Below are 22,828 nucleotides of genomic sequence, written 5' to 3' on the forward strand. Positions count from 1 at the left end.
CGGTCAGTCGTGCACACTTCATGCTTACATTTGTTTATTTTCCTTGACAAATATCGTTTTGAAACTCTGCTAATCAGAATTGTTTTTGTGGATAACGATCATCGCTGCCACAAAAAAAAATATCTTTTGCCTCTTATGGAAACGTAGTCCTTAGAGGCATAATTGCAGGCACAATTAGATTAAAGAGATATGCAGCATTTAGACAATATAAAAACTTAAAGAACCCTGTAGAAATTCATACTCAAATAGGTCCTAATTTTTTTTTAATGAAAAAATTCATCTTATCCTTAAAGTCTTTTTAAATGTCTTTTAAATTTTTCTGAAGTTAAGATTATGTTAATTGTCGTTATCAATGAGATTTAATATGAAATATTCTTCTTTAAAAATTATGCCGTCACTAATATAATAATAAGTATATTGATGCTGTCTTAACAAAATACAGCATTTCATAAGTTTGAAATGTTGTTTTAGAATTTTGTTACTAAAAATTTTAGACTTTTTCTGCTAAAGTAATTTTAAACACTTTAAAGTTAACTTTATACACTTTACACACAAAATTTCTATAGATATTGGAACTAAAGTTCAAGAGTTATTCTTTTAAACAGTAAAATATTGTCAAAATCTATAGATTATTATTATGCGTATTTTATATAATTAATCAGTTTCGTGGCATATCATCTTCATCTAATTGTTTTTGCAATTGTTATCGTACAACCCATGTGACGATCCGATAACATGATCGTCCTAGAGAATCTTGGGAACTTTCTGTTTTAGATCATCGTTATTATCACTATTGAGCGAAAAAAATAAAACGGACAATAGAACCAAATTTGCGAAATATAAGAATATTTCACAAATATGTGGATATAATATTGAATTGATTGAATTGTTCGTTTTCTTATTTTCATTAACTTATTCCTCCTCTTAATGTTCCGATCTATCTCGCGAGCGCACAAATAATTTACGCTTAAAAAGATTTCGCAAAAGACTTAGTCAAGAACTCTTCGCAGTAAAATCTTTCGTTAGGCATGTTCGATCCACTTGATCGCGCGATTCGGCCCTCTTTATTTTCATTCTTTACACAAAAAATCTGACGATTCTCGGGACTAACGATTGTGGATTTATATGAACGCGCGATTCAAGGATTTCACAGGAGAACCGATTTTCTTTCCTCTAGAAAATAAGTAATAATCGTATTCTTCGATTTTAATTCTCGATATGTATAATACGTTACATTGATATTTGAATAATAATGCGCGTAACTCAAGAACTAATTTACCTAACGCTTTCATTCCTTTGTTCCAAAAAAAAATTAACAAAAATAACGTTTAAAAATTCGAATAAATTATTACCGAGAACGAAATATATCTATGTCTATAAAACAATCGTTTTGCGAAATCGACTGCGACCAACGGAACTCTCTGCGTGCGAGGATAATCGGAAGAATCTAAACTTGGCAATATATCGTTTTTAAATGCGCAGATATATAAATCATATTTGCATATGTCGTCCAAATTATCACAATCGTATTCTTATGTCATAAATAAATCTTAGAAAAAAATTGCATTATATTAAAATAATACTTTTTTTATATCTGAATATCATTTTGTAAATTTATGAATTTTTTATATATAGCTTTTACATATATATAATTTTTTTTATAATGTTTTTCGCTATAATACAATTTCAAATTCGTTTCTTTGACTCTGCCAAGTTTAGAATTAATTTAACAAAGAAAATCCTATTCTATAATTCACACGATCGTCGTCGTGAATTATAATTTGATATTGATACTCGACTGGCTCCTCGAAAAGTATCGGTTACGCGGAGAGTGATACATGGAATATTTGCGCTATAGAATTCGTTTTACGTTGTTCTGTCTTTAATACATGCTTTATACGAAAAGTTCTTGCGGTCTATTATTTGACGTGCGTCCAGCGTCTTTCGCGAAATAATTAATAAATACTTTGCAACTTATACTTACTTTGTAAAACTCGAGATCGCAACCTCATGCAAGATCTACCGCAACTGCATTTAGTTGTCGCGCGACGTTGAATTGATTAGCATCGAATTGTTTAAGATCGATTAAGAATTAAGAAATAATTTCAATTAAGAATACAGTTTTGATCGACCCGCGGTTGCATTCGAGCTTAGTCTGAATTAAATATATGTAAATTTTTGCTAGGACGAAAGGCCGCTGAACACACGGGACATCCCTCGCCCATCGCATTTTTATTTTATTATAAATTTCTAATAGCTGATGTGAACTCTTTTTTGATTTTCTTTTTTTTTTTTTAGATTTTACTCGAAACATTTATGCCCGATATTTCATGCACACATACGCACATTCACACATATTGATCATCCGGTCATCAAGCAAATCACGATATAATAAAGAGGATACCCGCGTCGACGTTTCGCAAAAGTATCAAATATAATTTCACATGATTTTTTTTTCGCCACGCAACTGACGCGTTTTGTTTGTTTTATTAATTGAAATCGATTATATCGTTAGTATTCATGTAGAAAAATTTATTAACAAGAACGGAACGATAGCGACGCGAATGTCCATCTTAGCTAACGAACAAAGACTGCGAAAATAATAACGACTACCCTAAATCCTAAGGCACCTTTCGGCCGCGCGCCGAGAACAGCGAAAAAAAATGAGGAAAAAAAATAATACAGCCAGTTCTCGGCAAAAATAACTTTCTCCTGATACTTAAGTAACTTCAAATCATCAACATGCAAACTATTAGGTGTGGGAAAAAGTTCGTGGCGTTTTTCCCGTTAGATGGCATTAAAAAAACGCCACGAACTTTTTCCCACACCTAATATTTGGCTATTCGTACCGTATCTGTCGAATTCTCACGAGCTGAATAGCCGACATAGCCCTTTTTAGTTTTCCGTAAATCCATGTTTATTCCGTCCGAACGACTGATATAACGGCGTAATGGTCCCCACAATTACGCACGCGATCAACATTATTAAGTACGTATATATATCTGTTTCTGTAATTTCAATCGGTGTGCAACGGATCTTTGAAATCGGGCCTTGATAGTACTGACACGCCTGCGTTCGGAACGGATAACATACACGCGATCATTTTACCATTTAGTGTCCAAATTACACTTCCCAATCGACGACGTTGGTGCCGACGACGAAGATGCCTTCCGTTCAGCGCCGGGCGCAGCACTTCCAGAGAATGGACTAGTTCGTTTGTTCATTTCTGAAAGAAATAAGTTATCAAGAGAGAGTTAATAGAAAATTAGTTTCGAGTATAGAAAGAAAATAGGATGATTCAATTTTCAAAAATAGCCTTATCCGTTATTTTTTTCTCATTAATTATATATATCTACATAATTTTACATCATCACATGCAAGTATTTGGTTAATCAAATAGCTATTTAGCTTAAATAGCTTCACAGAGATTTCGAGAGAGAAAGAGTTTTATAGAAAGAGTTTTTTTACAGAGATTTGACAGTCCCATAGTAGTAATAATAGTAATAAATTGATAAAATGCAAAGATCAGTTTCCTCAAAATCTTTGTTTTGCTGTTAGATTATACAATAAAAATCCATTTAATTGGACTGCTCGAAGTTAGTTGAGCTGCCCTGCGTGTAAAGTATTACGTACCAGATATTAATAGCATTATTTTGCGCCTTGCACCCCAAGCGGTAATTCCAATTTCACAAAGGTCCTTCTCTGTCAAGGAAGGAAACGTGGCCATGTCCACCTCGTGAGACGTGAACAAGCCTAGCGAATGAAAAGAAAGAAAAAGAAAGCGGTGCTACGTTTCCATTTTTTTTCAAGCAAAAGCAGAAAATAGAATAAAAGCAAAGCAATGGCACTCAATAGAATAAAGCGTGCAATTACTATAAAAGATTGTAACTTGATTATATATACTCACGTATATATTTTTCCAAGCCGATACTGGTCAACATACTGCTCAGATCATTGAAACGATGGGACGATGTAATCTTATTCAAATGGGAAGTCGGCGTATGATCCATATAATTTGAGGCCATCCCGATCTGTCCAACGCGGTCCTTGCTCGAGATAATACTACCGAAATCCATCTCGGTACTGAACACCACCGGCGTGGTCGGTTCTTTCCATAAATCTGAAGGATGTGACGTCAGCTCCTGCATTCAAAAAATTTTATTGTTAGTCTTAATGTTTAATAACTATTAATTCGCTAAGAAAAATTTAAAGATTTTATTAAATGTTTATCGTCAAAGGAATAGCTACTCGATTCAAATATTTAAAATGAAGTGTTAAAATAAAATGTTAATACTTTATAAGATATCAATCTATAGAGCCACAAATATCAATATAAATCTTTGATTTTATTCTCGTCGAAAATATTGAGTTGATTATTTTTTTTATACTCAAGAAATTTGATAGCTACCTTGCTTAAGTCACTCGTAGTTATTGGCGGAATACTTTGGCTAAGACCATAACCAGACCAAGCAGACGTTGGTACGCGGAAATCGTTGGTGTTTGATTTATTTTGCATTGCCTTTGTAGCCAATAATTTCTTCTGCTCATAATCGAAGGGCGTAAGATTCTGCTGCGCAGCCATCTCGAGCGATTTTTTCTCACAACCAGGTGCACGTCGATCGGTAACTGGTAAATCGGACAACATGCTAGACAGATCCGCTGAAAGAAAAACAAACATTTATTTTTAACTTGTAAATAGGCTGATTATTAATAACAACTAGATTGTTGACTTCTTGAAACATTTGACTTACCTAAGTTAGTATTAGTATCCGTAGGATTGACTGGTGAGATGTTACGAGGACTAATGGCAGGACTAGATAAAGAACTAGAAACGCTACTTAGCGAAGAATAAGCTGCAAATAAAGTCATTATATAAAAATTAAACCAATTTCGATGTATGGTATCTAATATACATATAGAGCGTTTAATACGAAAATAACATCAGGAAAAATTTATAATACTAATTATATTAAAGTACACTATATTTTCTAGTTTATTTTTATGTAGTAAAGTATTTTCAGATTTAAGATAAAACTTTATTGAAACATATTTTTATATGTATACTTCGGTAATTTTCTCTCATTTTAGCTTTCAGATCAAATAATATTACATATGCATTAAAAATTTTTTTATCGTTTACAAAAGTTTTTATATCTCTGTTATGAAAATAACGGAAAAAGCATAATAATAAAAAAGTTAAATAACAAAAGTAGTGCATGTAAAATTTCGTGTAAAATAAATTCGGGTAGATTAACTCACCACTGCCACCATCTTTGCTATCCATTAACGAATTGGCGTTCAAACCGTGGATACCGGAAAAGTTGGTCGGTACATTGTTATGGTGAAATGCTCCAATACCGGGAGGACCGGGAGGCATCACATGATTCGATAATCCATGGGGTCCGTGAGAAGTTCCCATTATATTGTTGTGTAGCATATGTTGTGTCGTCAGCAGATGATTTATGTGAGAGTAGGGATACGGACACAGTGACGAAACATAATGATGAGTGAGGCCCCAGTGTGGCGACAAACCCAGAGAATTCGGTGAGTGCGAAATCGGCGATACGCAATACGACGAATTTTGCGTATTTACATTTAATATGCTCGAAAAATTTTCCTGTACGCCGCTAATCAAATTGTTGTTGGAGCCTATAAATATTAAAAAATTTACATATTAATATTAAAGAATAAAATAGTAATAAAAATATATATAAATACAATAAAAGAATAAAGTGGAATTGATTATTTCGTATTTTCTAAAATTCTTCTTTAATTAGTGTTCCGAAAACATGATTAAAATTCAATATCGCTACATTATAAAAAATTGTAGTAAAATTTATCAAAATATTTATCGTATAGTTCTGTGTAAGAGCGACGGATTCGTAACTGACAGTGAGTTCAAAACCCGTATCCTATATTTACGAAAAATTTCGTAATCCATGCTGACTTACAGTCAGCGGGAATCAAAGAATTCTTTATATCTAGATGACTTTTTGACTAGGTTTAGACACTCAAATCAGGGACAGTCAGGGACTGATATGTCCCACTCGTTCCTCCTATTACTATTATTACTGTCAAAAAATTTACTTATGAAAAATTTATTTATTGAAGATCATAATAAAGTTATGCCGACTTTTTCACTGCTCGACTTTTTACTATTGTGTGATCTATTTGATGATATCGCATTTCTTTCTGATTACTATTGATTTAATGAACAACACTTACCATCGTTATTGGAACTGCCCTGGAAAACGTTGCCAGCATTCGGAATGTGATAAGTAACCGGTATTTCAGCGGTTACTATGGGCTCGTCCAGTCCCAGCAACTGTTTCCGCGCTTGGTAAATATTACTGGCCTTTCTCTCGATTCCCTTGATAATGACAGAGAGTGTACTTTGTTTCGGCTTATGACGTACGTTGATAAACACGTCCAAAGACTGCATTAGCTGGGAGATCTTTTCCGCATCCACCGAAGCAGTCATAGAATCTTCCGGCAGATCGAACATAAGCACCAGTGGCAATGAGCCCTAAACACGTAATTATCGGCATGATTACATACAAGTATCACAATTACATACTGTCATTATTAAAAAATATTTACAGAAAACTGAATTGTAGAAAGAGAATACAAATAGAAACAGTTTGTAATCAAATATATATACAAATTAAATATATTTTGAGTCTTTTAAGTCCTGATTATTTGATATATTGCGAGTTATATAATAGTTAAAAATTGCTGAAATTGAGAGAAAACTGTAAAAATTAGAAGAATATTGTAAAAAGGAATTTTAAGTATAGAAAAAGAATAATTCTAACAAAATTAAGATGTTTATAGGAGAAAAAGAGAACTGGTTTAGAAGAAAAAAAGATTAAAATTGGAAATTAATTCTAGACATGTATAAACGAATGTACCAGTATAAACATATCGACTTACTACTAATTGTTGTCTAGCCAAATATACATTATGTATATCGCCAGTAATAGTAACGTTGCTTTTCTTGAGGCTGGGTATATTCGGATCGCCGGCATCAGGAAACATAATCTGCGTGGCAGTACGTTGCATAATCATCTTCAAATTGCTACTCTGTTTCCCTAAGACGATGCTATGGTGTTGAGGTGATATCTCCATCGACATTTGTACTTGAATTTGACTCTACGAAAAGAAACATGCAGAAAAAAATCAGTTTCTGAATAAGGAATAGGAATTTGTGAAAAATAACAAAAGTACTAGTTGCATCTTTTCGGTAAAAATTAGGAAAGAAATTGATATATATTTTGAATATTTTTAATTATCAAATAAAAATTAATTATCAAATAAAAATTTAGAAAAAATTAACTGAAGTTTTTCGAACAAAACTATTTTTATAAGAAGTTAAAATAATTCCAGATTTAATTTTCCTAATTTTAAGAATAATTTGTTTAATCTCTCTTTTGAAAGGAGGTTGCCGATTATTTTTGCTACTTACAGCTAGATTTTTGCACATATGACGAATCAATAATTGCGTCGCTTCTTTGACTTGAGAAACTTCCCACTCGCATCCCTTAACAACTACTAGGGTAGCGTGCAGCTTCGGTCTTGTACGAAACATCACCTGAACATTGAACTTATCTTGTATCTTCACCACGTACGGCGAAGTACAGTCTGGCATACTCTGCGAAGCGCCCATTATAGGCAGCTCAAAGGAAAAGATCAGTGGTGTCAGATTCTAAAAAAGATAAGAACGTAAGTCGAACATTTTTCGAACGTTTTGTTTTGAGATGAGTATTCATGAGCGAATGACCTACGAATCTAAATTTTTACTAGAAAACGTGAAAATTCAAATGAGATATTTACCATATGTATAAACAGAATATTCATTAGCATTCGATGTTCATTCATTGTGTGTTCGTTCATGACTCACCTTTATATAGGATCTCCCAAAAATCTCTCACTACTTTTTTACTTTTGAGCAGAAATTTTTATTTTATCGCATAACACATAATAATATTTTAGATAACATTACATTCAAGTCTGAAATAGAAATTCTCAATTAAAGCGATGTTCAATTAATTGAGAAATAAAATTTTGACTTCTCTCGAAATGTAATGATATCTTGTATCTGTAGCATACAATTTTCGATCATACCGAATATAAATGGATATCCAACATAATGTTGTTTTCACAATAGCTCAATTTCTAATGTTCAGTAAAGTGATCCGAGCGTTAAAGTGGTACATCTTTTGGGATATCCTTAATGCATGTCTTGCGAGGAACCTTACCCTAACACGAGCGCGAGCGCGTTCGACGCTCTCCATCTCGCCAGCAATGGAGACCTGATTGCTCTTATCTTGGTGATTACTGCGATTGCTATCTGGGAAATGGATGTGGCAACCAGTTTCCTCCATCACTCGTTTAATCGTCAGACCACCTTTGCCGATGATATGCGAATGATCGGTGTAACTAACATCCAGCTTCATGGTTACTCTATTACTTTGCTGAAAATCGAATTGCAAAATGACTGTCAGATTGACCTTTTTTTTGCAACTCTATATATCTTTATCGCTAATTAGTAAAAAGTTTCGATTCGTTATTTTAATCAACTTGCAAATATTCTCGGTTTTATTATTTCAGGAAATTAGATATTTCCTGTTTAAATTCTTTGAAGTGAAATCTCACTTTAAAGAGTAAAAATTGAGCCAATCTTGAAACAGAGTGACTCAATTTTCAATCTTTAAGAACGAGATTATATTTTTCAGAATGAGAATTTATTTTAAAAGTTTTAGAGAGTAGATAAACGCAATCTATATCATACTCCGACAAATTAATATCTATTAATAAAATTAATAAAATAATCTTAAAAAATAGAACTTGTATTAAAAGTCTTTAATTAAGTGTATATTTACTAAAAATAAAAGCTAACTTTGTATTGAAAAAAATTTAATTCTAGATCTGATATTAGCAATTGAAATGACATTAATGATAATGATATCTGTCGAAATTATCTAAAAGTAATTCAGATAAGATTAGCTTTGATAAAAACTGAAAGTGCTGTCTTAATGGTATTATTAATAATACTATTACACTAATAAGAATTAATGGGAAACCAGAGACACATGTTTCTGCCAATAGTAAGAGATACTTGAAATCTGTATGTGTATAAAACAGTAATTCTGTATCATTATACCAATCGGCTACCGAGAGAAAGTGTGATAGTATCTCCTACGATATTTATTCAGCATCACATTTATTCATCCGGCATGTTTACTCTTGCATTACATTCTGCGCGAATGTAATCTCTTCAGCAATTTACATTCGTTACACTTTGTATTTCTACTATATAACTTCAAGATCGTTGATTTTACGTGCGTGAGCTTCTCGGACCATATCGCCGATCCGGCGAGGACTCGTGCAACTTTAGATATCGCGTGGTTGAACATTACATAAAGTCACGCGATAACGTCGCGCGATTCGCCCGTGCGACTTTAGGAACTCCTTCCTATATAACGAGTCACCGTCGTTGTGTTGCTTCGTTCGCAACAAGGCCGTGCATCTCGAAACGTTCACTTCGTAATGGTAAAATCATGATAATTGCGAACGCAAAGAGATATTTGTAAGAGCTAAATATTAAACAAACACTCTTCGCGATAAAAAAAAAAATAAGACGGTGCTAACAAATCCAACGAAAATTTTCAATCTTATATTTCATTAAATTCTATCGGACAAACTTCGGCTGTAATTTATGCTTTATCAGATCTCATACAAATATAAGAATAGCTTAATTAAAAATAATTTTCAAACATATGTAATAATTAATCTTATTTATTCACATTAAAATGTTATTTGGATAGTGATGTCGAAATGAAAGAAAGAATCATAATGGTCCGCCTATACCATCTTTCTCCACTAGTTTCTCCGCTAGAAACATTCATCACGTTTCGAAAACGTAATCAGACAGATGCGACTGCGATTTCGAAATTCAGGACGTCGACATCCTGGCGTCGGCGCGAAAAGATATTGAATATCTACACACGTGGCAGACTGAGCTCTATAAATATCTTTGCGCTATTTACGCGTCATTCCGGTAGCCCGTAATTAACGCTATATATACAAATGTTGCTGTCGTGCTACTTTTGCATGCCTGACGCAAAACATGACATCTATTTTAAAGTGTCCATGCACTTGCCACGATTGCAATTGCGAGAGTAGATCACGTAAATTGTAAGGAAGAGGAGAAGAGAGACGGCGGATTCTCGTGCCCGAGAAAACCAAGCGCAGAATTTTATCCACGTTTCTCTCAGCGAAGTATACATACGTGTTCCTTTCACACGTCCTTCTTTACCTCATTTCTGTCGCCGTATATTCGCGCACTGTCTCTTGAACGCACGCATGTAGGAATGTACATTCGACAAAGTAACAGGAATCGATCGGTACGCCCGGTATGGCTGGCATAAAACGACAAGTCCGGCTCGCCTACCGTCTCGCGATTTAACGGTAACGGAATCAGCTAATGACATTTCACTGCGTCTCGTTATAGCTTTTTAAAGTTAAGGGATGTTTACGATATGAGAATACGAACACGAAGATTTAGCGTCAATCATCTAAATCGCTCTTCTAAGAACTTCAGAAAGTAAATTTCAAAATCACGAAGATGAAGTTTAATTAAAATTTGACCTAGTTTTCAAACAATATAAATCACATTTTCAAGACAATTTCAAATTAAATTTTCTGTTTCCTCGAGTTTTTGGAAGCAAGTGCTAATCATTTAATTAATTAAAGCGTTCATATTCAAAATATTCTCACGTCATTTTGCATTGAATCTTTTTTACCTTCTCTCGCTATCTCTTTCTTTCTACAAAGCAATTCGGCTGCTCGCCTAAACATAACGATTCGCTTTCTCGCCTGGGAATTCGTGACTACGAACGACGACGTATAAATAGAATTTGTTCTTTCCGCGTGGTCTTTCGCCTCTTTTCTTTACCGTCTATTTCTCTCGACCTTTCTTATTTACGACATGTGTCTGGTAATTAAATAGAAATATGCACGGAACCGGAGAAAAAAAGCATCGCAGAAACTGAAAGAGACATGGTCTGAAAGTTTAATAACTAAACCCAACAACTAAAAGTTATCGAAAGGAACGTTGATAATATTATTGATTCTTTTTCTTATAATTAGACAAATTTAAATATTTATTCATTATTTATAGTACATTCTAAATCTGTAGCAATCAAATTTCATTATATTAAATTGAAATTTCAATACAGGCATTAGTAGTAATTGCGCCAATGTTGCAACTGCCAGTGAATTTTATTGCAAGATGGGAATGGAAAATCCATTCGGTACTTGGAGTGAAAAATTTACTTCAAAAAGAAGTGAATTTAGAGATTAAAATAATGACAGAATAATGTCATTCCAAATCCAGATAACAAAGACTACGGAGATATTTTGAACAGGAGCATACTATCTATTAATCTATTAACCTTATTTTTAATTATAAATTTTTGAAAAAATTATATACATGATAAATGTAAAATCTATCTAATGGTAAAATAATGGTTTAATGATATAATAGTATATACATATATAATTTTTTTGACATATAATACGATAAATATGCGACAAATGATAACGGCATTATGTCGCTAAATTCACTCCTTTATGTAAGAATAGTGAGTAATAACATTCAGCAGTAACATTCAATGTAAGCTTGCAATGCATTATCAACTAATGCTTAAACCACTTCGATTTAAATTAACTTCAAAGCAGTGAAAATTCATACTTAAAGCAATGACTTTGCTACTCACTTTTGTTAGCAGTAAAATTTTCATTGCTATAGCTTTAGAGTGTACTATTTACATTTTTACATTTTTACTATTATTATTACTATATTAACACTAGTTAAATTTTTGAAAATGTATTTTATAACAAAAATTCATCTGTTTTTTTAATCATCTTGACCTACATATTGCTTTGACAATTATTCTCATATTCATGAGTGCCTGTATAAATTATATAATATTTAATAAGATTAATAACATTTTAATATAAGCTCAATGCTTTTATTAATTTTTATTGCCTGCCAATGCGTAACATTTGAGAAAAGATAAATGGTCGCTTTAACATGTCACACAATCGAATTCGGTAATTACCTATGCCGGCTCACTGATAACTGATACTAATAAGCACACGTCCTTGCATTCAATTGTGAACGAGTCGTCCCGCGTGCAATGTTGTTTCCTCTATTGCAAAACAACGGTAATTGCGCAAACTACAGTAACACTGTAGTAGGAAAAGACTTCTCGAATCGTCCGATAATTGCAGTTTAAATATTCGATAAATTCCCGTTACACGCTGACATACTTCTTCGTGGGAATTTTACTCGTCGACAAAACGATTGTCCCTCTCCTCCTCTCAAAAAAGAATATTATTTGCTCATATTTGCATTCCCAATTATTGATATAGTCAATTTTGTACAAATAATTGGGCAAATCTAAAATGCAAAAACTATTATATATCCAAAAATTAAAAAAAAAAACTTAAAAAAAGAACTCTTGAAATCCTTACTGAACATTTTAAACTGTGTCAAAACCTTAAAAAGTGTGTTAAACTTTATAAAATCAAGAGAGAAAAGCGAATAAAGTAAAAAAAGTTAAAGCTAAAGATTCCTTTGACTAATCTAGAGTTACTAATTTTTTTTTATTTACTATTATTTTTTATGAAACTCATTTTGCAAATTTTCTTATTATATTCAATATTTTATTTTTATTTAAATTTAACATAAATATAAAAGAGGAGAAAGCGTTGCATTTTTTTCAATAAATATGATGATTTGTAATTATAGGATGTATTTTTTTTTTATTAATACGATAATAAAAGTGCTCTTTAAAATCATAAAATTTTATATTTAATATATCAATTTTATTTCATTCAATAATTTACTTTAACATTTAATTCATTTTGCATCAACTTTTCCGTTTAAAAATTAGCTAAATCCTATTTTCAGCTCCAAAAGCAGTCAAAATATATATTGTATTTTAATAAACGGAAATTATATTTTTCTTATGTCATATTATATACATTTGATTAACTAAAACAATAATTTTTTTTTAATTGAAAAAAGATTTTTTTGATAGCTTGAATGACCATAAAATTGTACAAATTTTTTCACTTTCCCCAAAAAACATTTTAAATGGAGATAACTATTTTTGCGCGCAAACACTACTTAATTTATCGTGTCTCTTTCAATTCTATTTTTACTTTACTTATAAACATTGTATTCTTAAATCTTAAATTTCGTTTCGCATCGTTTTTTATTCCTTACTGTAATCTCAACACTAATTGTGAAATGATTAGGGAATGGAAGTAACTTATAACGCCGTTACTTCTTTATCGTTACTCTGTTATAATAACGATTTGGCAATGTTCAATTTTTTTGTGAACTGTAACAGTAACATCAGAATTCGAATCGATTGTTACTTGTAACAAAAAAAAAAGTGAAAAAGTCATTCGTTATGGGAAAAATTATATAAATCGGCATCTGTAACTTATTATTTTTTACAAGTAAAGTTACTCGTTGCAAATTGCCCTCAGTAAGTAAACGTGTGATGATGCAAGTTACTTTTCAAAGTAGACTTTCCCAGCCTTAGCATAATTTCAGCACTTAATTAGTTAAATTCATTCTTAAAGTCATTCTAGTTAAAGATTGCAAATTGTTAAAAAAAATAACGGAATAGTAACTCTTCCATTCACTGGAAACGATATACCTTTGACGTTAATTGAGTCTTATCTATATACTATGTAGATAGGAATGTATATATAAAATATGTATGACTTACCCGTGTGTCTAAAATTTCCATTATCTTCTCCTTTGCTGATCGTACATCATCTAGTCGTCCTGCGACTTTTATATGCGGATCTGCGAAAAGAAGGTAGAAAATCTAATTACGGTGACGATTACGTGTGGGATACGTGTAGGAATATAAAGGAACGTAAACGGCGGCAGCGAGTCGCGCCTTTATTATACTGAGCAATCAATTATAATTGACCTCATTAATTACACGTTACGCGACTAAACTTCATTCCGTGCGTAGCAAAATAAGCGATTAGTCCGAAATAATGGCTTCCGTTTTAGCTGACAAATAAAAAACATAATAAATATAGAGAAAGCATAGATTCTTCTTTAAAAATATTTTCCACATATGTCTTTCGGATTGACTACATATGTCACACAGTCGACTCCCGGCCGAGGCAATATTTTTCGCAATAAGTTCATTACAGTTTTTTAAGATTAATTTAGGAAATTTGGGGGGATTATCAATATTTCAGATTGAAAGTCTGATAACCATATCGGCACGCAATTATCATTTCTGAAATTAATCCATTTATATGAATATATAATAATTCAACATCTTAACATTCAGCGCTATAGTGGCGCTTCGTATTTAAAATAATAAAATATTTAACATAAACAGTCTTGTTTCCATCTTATTATGTTATTATGTCATAATGTTTTTACATATATTTTTTTGAAATTGACTATAATATAGCAAGTGTCTCAGGCAAAGTGGATTAAGCTAAAATAAAGAATTTTCGTCGACATGCCATCATCGACCACCAGTTTAACCGACACCGAATATATGTCCACCGACATAAACAGTCATCGACTTTTGTGTATTGTCAGAAATGTTTGGTTTGTTACGCGCGATTTGAAAACAAAATATCCGTAAAATTAGGTGAAATTCGAGGTGAAACTGTTTCCTTATAAAGGTCGACGAACTCACCGCACTTCAGACATATGTATGTAACCAAGGCGCCAAAAGCCTGCAGCGAAGTATACAGTTATATCGATTCAATGAAACTGAAGACACAAAACGCTGGTGTATGTTGAATACATACTATCGGTTAATCTTGATGTCCATGAACATTATTGGCAAAGAGTTCGGCGACGATTTTATTGTGATCCCGAAAGAAATCACGCGCAAGGCTCCGAAGATAGAAAGACGCCGCTGGCGACTGCAGAAAATCCGATACCACACATACACACACACACACACACACACACACACACACACACACACACACACAATCGATAGCTATTTTGAAGTCAATCTTAGTATTCGCAACGTTTGCTTTTTCCTGAACGCGAGGCCTTCGACTGTATAACGTGTTCCAAAGTCGAGTGCGACGCGTCATTGACGCTGTATAATGATCGCACGTGCGCGTTCCGCTTATTACTCGATCCTTGTCACGCATGGATGAGACTCGATAATTCATCTATTACGATGATTATCAAAAATTAGAAATCAATCATTAAATATAAATAGATATACGCACGAAATAGAAAATTATGATTGATACGTTCAAAAATGCGTGTAAAATGTGAGTTTTAATTAAGAGAGAATCGACGTTTCTTCGAAAATTTCGCTAATATAAATTTAATTATATAATTTGTCTTACTTTTATTTTTCTTCTTTGAAGATAAAAAGTTCTGGCGCATAACTGGATAATGAGATTTTAATTTTGTATTACTCTCAAGTGGATTTGCTTTAACAGAGAAATTGGATTGAATGACCAATTATTGAAATACCGTGATTTTAGTGATATTTTCCATACGGTAGAATCGAGAATTATTTTGAGATTTTGACACTATCGAATTCTATTCTCGAACGGAGAATCCTCTGCGCAGAGAAAAAAAAATAATTTTCGGAACTTCGCAATCAAAACAACGATACTATGTCGTATAATTGTGAAGCAGCTTCTTATCTCCTTCTTCTTATCTCTCCTTAATTATGTAAGAGATATCATGGAAAATAACGCAATACTTGTGCTTTTGAAAATCGGAATCCGATTAAATTCATGACTATAAACACTTAGTTGGTGTCTAGAACCTGCAGCGTTATATGCGATTATATCTATCGGTCCTCGCGATACAATCCGTGATTATTTTTAGAATCGACGCAACGGTAGCACGCGGACTCTTCGAGTGCAAGACTTTAAGGCCTGACCTGACCTCTTTAGCGCCGAGCATAGAAAGTAGATGAATCCTGTTTGCACAAAGCGATAAGGAGTGTCGGCTGCCGTTGCGGTAACAAGAGAGGGGCAGTATCGGAGGCTCGACTGATTATCTGAATGATACAAGGTGTTCCTTAATATATGATGTGTATACTGCTATGTTTCACGATAAATTCACGTAGAATGCATACAAGGAAAACAATGATAACGATGATATATACTATACGAAGCGAAAAAGTGCTATGATAACTGTTATATAAAAATACTACAATATTTTCGTGTCTGGATATATTGAAATTTAATAATCGTTTTTAAATTATTTTTAATTATTAAATTTTTTAATAAATATTTATAATATTTAGTAAAGAAATTTTTAATAAAGGATAATTTTTAAAGTTGTCCTTTCATGCTATTGCTTTATATATTTCCGTTCGTCTATTGTATTCTCACTATGCTAATCTATGCTCTGTAAAATTGTAATGAATTTAAGCAAAACTTTCTCGCGATTTCACGATAATCTTATAAATTTTATCGAGTTAGGTAAAAAATAAAACCAGTTAAATAATTTGATGAAGCAGCAACATTGCAAAGTCACGCGATAGTTGATTTTTAAATTTTGTTGTTTACTTCATAAACACACATCGTTCAGTATAAATTGACTATATATAACTATGATATGACGAGCAGAAAACTGGCAATTATTGAGAAATAATTACAGCTCTAATTATGCAATTAACCCAAGCTTGTTTTCTCTTCATCTATTTTGTTCTTCAATTTAAACTTTTCGATATAAAGTTCATTTTGTAAATTAGATGTAAAACTTATGATATGATTTAGTTTAATTATATAATAATAAATTTGATTTTTGTTCAAATTCAATTTATTAAATTGAATCAAATTTATAGTTTTTTATTTGCGTCCATTTTTTTATTGGTTACACTAAGAGATGTATGTCTCAGTTTTACTGATGATACGTTGGACTTTGCTGTATTTCTAGAAGATTACCATTCAATCCAGGCACAAATATCATGCTAAATAATAGTCATTATAGTTCACAACTCTACACCATCATATAATTATTATAAATGTCCACAAGAGAAAAAAGTTACATGTAGTCTTATCACTCAAAGAGTAACGTGGCTTACGTGACTCGCGGCACATAGACATCTTCATGCAGTGAAGAATTAGAACGGCTGCGTGATACTGATTGACGCTTAATTCGATCACAGACAATTATCCGGTTGGTTAGACTGAACTAGAATCCCGCTGATCTCGCTGCGCAAAATTCACGACAGCTTCGAGAGCGGGTCAAATCACAAGGTGATATCCTATCACGACACGGGGGAGATAATTCGATAATATCTATTAACCCTGAAGAGCGCATGATGTGAGTCAATTTAACCCATTCGTTGCCTCGAATGCAAATTCCATTTCGAGTATTACGTCTATACTAGAGTACTTATTGGCAATTGTGATTTGTTATAAACTGCGAAATCAATCATATTGAAATATATACGGAATAACAAGTTTATATAATTCATCATACTTTTTATTCAAATTTACTAAAATTTTTCTAATTAGAGATTATCTGATCAATTTGTGGAATTATTCATAAATATAATTTGATTGAATTTTGTTTTATATTATAGTTATATTAATCCGATTTCGTTAGTCAAAATTTTATTATAATAAGATTCGCTTAAGAAGATGACAATTAAGTGAATGGGATATTTGAAAAAGAAATCTTTTTTATATACTGCACTTGCTTTATAAAAATTCCGTCATTTTTTATCTAATTTATTTGGAAGATATAAATATATACCGTAATAATGTAATATATTATACTATATTTTTAAAATGTTATTTAAGTTAGTTGGAATCTTCACATATAATGGCAATCATTTTAGAATTCTTATATATATAAAACTTAAAAAAGTATGTAAATATACTCAAGTATGACACATTTGACATACATACATGAAATAGATATATCAAACAGATCTAAGTAATATTCCACAAGCAAATTTCTATGGAATTTAAACTCTTGCGACAGATTCTTGCATTATCATTTGGCCGTCATCAACATTTCCGTGATTACATAAAAGAAATTATTATAATGAAACTTGTGAATAACCGTATCGTGCATCTGCATCGCATATATATGTGAGCCTTTGTTTTTGTGGACTTAAGTATATACATGTAAGATAACTCATACATCTTAATGATAATCTAAAATCATAACGAGCTCCGGAATACAAGTTTATTTATATCCGATTACATAGACTACCACATACGATTGGATTCGTAAAATAAAGAAAAAGAAAGCAACAGAGAGAAAGAGATAAAGAGAGAAAAAGCATATGCAACAGCTGTTTAAGTCACGAGGGAGGAATGAATCACCGAAAAATTTCCACAAGGTCCGATCCGTATGAAACGACGACACTGTTTCAAGCGGACGAGAGAATTCTTTGGATCGATCCACATATCATAATTTATGTATCGAGAAATAAACGATGAATTGATTTTACAATCGATATACAAAGAACAATATGGATGAATAATCAATTATGAAATCTAGAAACTTCGAATTTTTATATTTTCGCCCTTTTTGAAATTTTTATTGTGATATCTTTTGATTCTCAATTATTTTTAGGGACTCGTTAAAAACGTTAAAAACTCGTCATAGATTATCAAATTAATAATATTTCATAATCAAAAGATAATACAAAAATATTACAAAGTATAAAAAAATTACTGTTTTTTATTTAACTATGTTTGTTATTACTATGTTACATATATTAATTATTGTTATTACTTATGTTCACTCACTTATATCTATTAGAATTTCACACAAAATATGAATTGAAATTTTTATTAAAATTCGCAAATATTAAATTTATAATTTCAATTAAATCGAAAATCTCTTTTAAAGTAAGTTTCTCGTAAGTTTCGTGTTGCATGGATCGAATTAATCTCGAGTTTCGCGAGGTATGCAAATTTTTTTCTACAGCCACTGATGAAACTTTAAATAACGATTATAAAGCCACGTGTGTAAAACGTCAGCTGACGAAGAGACATGACCGATCACTCGGTTGACGCAATCCACGAACAACGTATTCGCACGACTACGCACGAGTCCGAATGCGAAGAACGCACGAAGAATCACGAAGGATGATTTTTGCGTCTCCTACAAGTATAATATTCCAAGGACGTACGACACACCGAATCTGAATTCCACGTCGTGTCGCCCTCGAACTATCGATAGCTTCCGCTTATACGCTCATTTCGTATTATTCTCTCGTTTGTCACGAGAAATGCAGCAGTTATTTCCGAATTTGTAAAATACTTATATTTTTAGGTGGATTTTGAATAATCGATAAAACCGAGATAAGAGATTTACGTACTATTCCTTCTCTTTCACGCTAAAATTATTAAATAATTTAATTATTTTTAATTAGAAAATAAAATTCACTTGGAATGTGTCACGTTATTTTAGGATTAAATAAAAAAGAAGACATTAGTCTAATCGTATTTTGTGCCTTTGTTCGTTAATGAATTTTGTCAGATGGTGACAATATTACGTGTCTGAGTAGTTAAAATGAATTAGTTATTTTAGAAAGAGCGTTGCTCTCAAATTTTCATTTGTCAGGAAACGCAAAGAAACATATTAATGAACCTAAAGGTATTTCGCCATCTCACCTATTGTGTAAGCATCTCAGTAGCTCAAATAACGTCTTTCTTACACAAATAAATAAAGCAAGATTTATTTCGGTTATTGATATAATATCTAAAATTTCAGATATTTCTATTTTTCTTTATTTCTATTTTCTAATGTAGCCCATAATATTTGTACATATAATACGAGAATACGAAAAATTTCTATTATCTATTGTTATTGACATGTTCACAAAATCTTTTCTACAAAACCTTTTCTAAAATACAATCTGTAACAGATTGCTTTTAAAATGGATTCAATCGATCGATTGCTTACCTTTCTTCGACTTTGCGCCGATTTTCAGTCTTGATGGCCATGTAACAATGGTGTTCGTTCTCTCCATAACCTAGAACAATACAAAATCGCTATTGTTTTGCATCGTATAGAAAATAATTCGTTCAGAAAATAATTCATCATAGATATTTTTCTTTCATAATTTAATAATAGAAACACAAAATGCACTACAAATTATCCCAAAGATTTCGAAATATTTTCCATCTTTGTTTTTTTTTGCAACTTTAGGCAATTATTAAACTTGTACATAATATTTTCAGAAGTAAATTATTTGTTAATTATAACGATATGATATCTTTAATATTTTTTTAAAATTCGTTTGTGTATAACATTTGTCCGATGATTCGATTCATTGTTTAAAACTTCTTATCAATTTTTCAAATTATCTCGCTTTCCACGTAACCTTCGCGAATATTTAATCTTCTCGACACGTAGCTTTTGCTTATCAAAGTTATACATTGACTGTTATTCACTTTCTGGAACACAATCTTTATCATTCCGAGATTTTATCAATTTCCTAGTTGTCGTATTTTTTATATAATTTTTCGAATATTTTTTATTTCGAACACACCCAGCTTCTAATTTTGGATAAACATGTTTATCTTTGACTATACATTTATCATGAAGAAATAATCGTAAATATAACTTGCGTTATAAAATAAAAAAATATTATTAGTATGTTTTTTAATCTATTAATTAATTTATTCTTAATCGATGGCAGTGAGTTAGTTTGCAGTGAACATTTAGAATTTATACAAAATCTAAATGAATTTATTAATTAACTTTACATAATTAAGATTACGAAATAATTCTTTTTTCTTAAGTTAAGAAATCTTTTCAACTGCAATCTCTCACCTGCATAACATTTAACAATTATTTTCATTATTAGAATTTTCATAACTAGAATTTTAAAAAGATTACAATAATAATAATCCAATTTTAGTTGAAAAGAAATTTGTTCTAAAATTATTGAAGATTTTGTATAATATATGAAAGAGTATCACAAATAAAAATATTTTTTTGCATGCAGTTTCTATTTTTAATTCGAATCTTCACCTCTCTGAGTTATTAACTGTCTGCATGTAACTTCTAAGTTTAGACAAAAGATACCTATTTTTAGATACAGTCTTCCTCACGTAACTTCTAGTTTCGAAGAGAAACTTGACTGTTTTAAACTATGAATTAGATTAAATAAAATTCAGAATAATTTTATCATTTGTTCTTTAAAACTTAATCATTAAACTGGAATAATTAAAATCTAATGTATATATTATTAATTATATTAGAATTTAATATTATTAACTCTCTAGATCATAAGTATTCCAATCACAATTATCGTTAAATGCATTATTTTTCCGAAAAAATATTGCATGCAATCTTCATATGAAAGAAAAAAACTTAAAATTGCGAACAATGTGAGTTGACTAAAAATTTTAAAATGTCGGAATTACGACATTTATCATTACCACGGTCATTTTTTCGTTGAATATTAATCTCTCAATTGTCGATGTTCAGCTGCAAAAAGGTCTTCGATCCTCGCAGTCAAAACAAAAAGAAAAACAATAAAAATAATAGTCAAAGAGTAAATTTCTACAAGAGAACGCGTTTCACAGTTATCACTTATTAAAAGCTCTATGCAATACAGAGCGATCTCGAGAGTGGGAGGTGAATGGATCACGATAACTTTCACGATAACGATAACGGGTCACTGGATTCTTGTAGGCACTGAAGCGCTAATTGCACTGCGGGTGAATCGAGTCGCCAGATTTACTTTCACTCCAGCTACTGCTGATCGCAGTAAAACATCCCGGAAGATCATGCGGTCACTAATTAACTGATCTTTCCACCTCGCGACGTAAGTAATTGTCTCTCTCTGAGTTTGTCGACCTCACGATCGACCTCGTCAAAGATCCGGCGATCTCCGACAACGCGAGAATTCGAACTGCCTTTACTACTTTGCGTCGAAGACCATCGATCGATCGATCGCGATTCCTAGCTCTGATTACATTTATCAGGCGACACTCTCTTAACTCTACTTCATTTCATTGTGCGATATACGTTTGGATCACTTTGAAAATACTACAGTTTTAATTGTTTTTCAAATTTTCCCCTTTCGAACTTGTTTACAACCGGGTTCCACCCACAAAACACATAGAGTTTCGAGCCAGGAATTTTTTTTTACGGCAAAATACTTGTCGTCGAATCATAAGATCACCGCGGAATCACTAGCACGAAAGGAAACTGACTAACTGACTAACGCGAGATAATATAACGGGTCGGTCCGGTCGAATCACCTCCCACTACTTCTTCAACTCCCGCCACCAGTCGCGACTTCACTTCACTGCGCACCATGTTGGCCTCTCGTCATCGCGACCCTGCCTCCGCGAATCCCCTTTCTTCACTTCCTCACCTGGAAGCTTTGCGAGCCTCTTTTGCTTTACAAAGATTAAGACTAAATTAAGACTAATTGTAAGATGATTAGAGAATGTACAATTCCAGTCTGATAGGCATTTCAAATCTTCCTATTTGTTTTGAATTTCTTTTTTTTTTTTCGATAAGACAGAATCGCTTAGAATAGAAGAATCGAATATTCATAAATATTAAGTGGGAAAAAGTTCGTTTTTTTAATGCCCTCTAACGCCACGAACTTTTTCCCATACCTAATATTCAAGAAGAATCGAATATTCGAATATATATTTTCGAGCGAACATGTAGCTTCGATGAGTTTCAAGTTTTATTCAAAAATTATAAACAAGAATCTACACAATTTTTAGAAAATTCGATTTTTTTTTTAAACTTATCGATATGAATATTGCAACTTTTATATTTGCC

General features: G+C 32.0%; 1 protein-coding gene across 2 annotated transcripts; it reads right to left on the reverse strand.

The window, feature by feature from the left end:
* Positions 1-2,853: 2,853 nt before the first annotated feature.
* LOC108689374 (protein bicaudal C homolog 1-B) lies at positions 2,854-22,228 on the reverse strand. 2 transcript variants are annotated; one of them, XM_018196113.1, is made up of 13 exons: positions 21,463-22,228; positions 19,979-20,048; positions 13,812-13,891; positions 8,259-8,474; positions 7,466-7,705; positions 6,934-7,152; positions 6,226-6,526; positions 5,260-5,649; positions 4,752-4,853; positions 4,409-4,659; positions 3,908-4,142; positions 3,634-3,753; positions 2,854-3,226 (listed from the first exon to the last, which is right to left on the reverse strand). In XM_018196113.1, exons 1-13 carry the CDS (start codon positions 21,469-21,471, stop codon positions 3,105-3,107), a joined length of 2,355 nt encoding a protein of 784 aa, XP_018051602.1. In that variant the 5' UTR covers positions 21,472-22,228; the 3' UTR covers positions 2,854-3,104. The 2 variants fall into 2 exon arrangements, with proteins under 2 accessions (XP_018051602.1, XP_018051601.1); XM_018196112.1 differs by lacking the exon at positions 3,634-3,753.
* Positions 22,229-22,828: the final 600 nt, after the last annotated feature.

The sequence above is a fragment of the Atta colombica genome, unplaced genomic scaffold (assembly GCF_001594045.1).
Source record: "Atta colombica isolate Treedump-2 unplaced genomic scaffold, Acol1.0 scaffold27, whole genome shotgun sequence".
Classification (NCBI taxonomy): domain Eukaryota; kingdom Metazoa; phylum Arthropoda; class Insecta; order Hymenoptera; family Formicidae; genus Atta; species Atta colombica.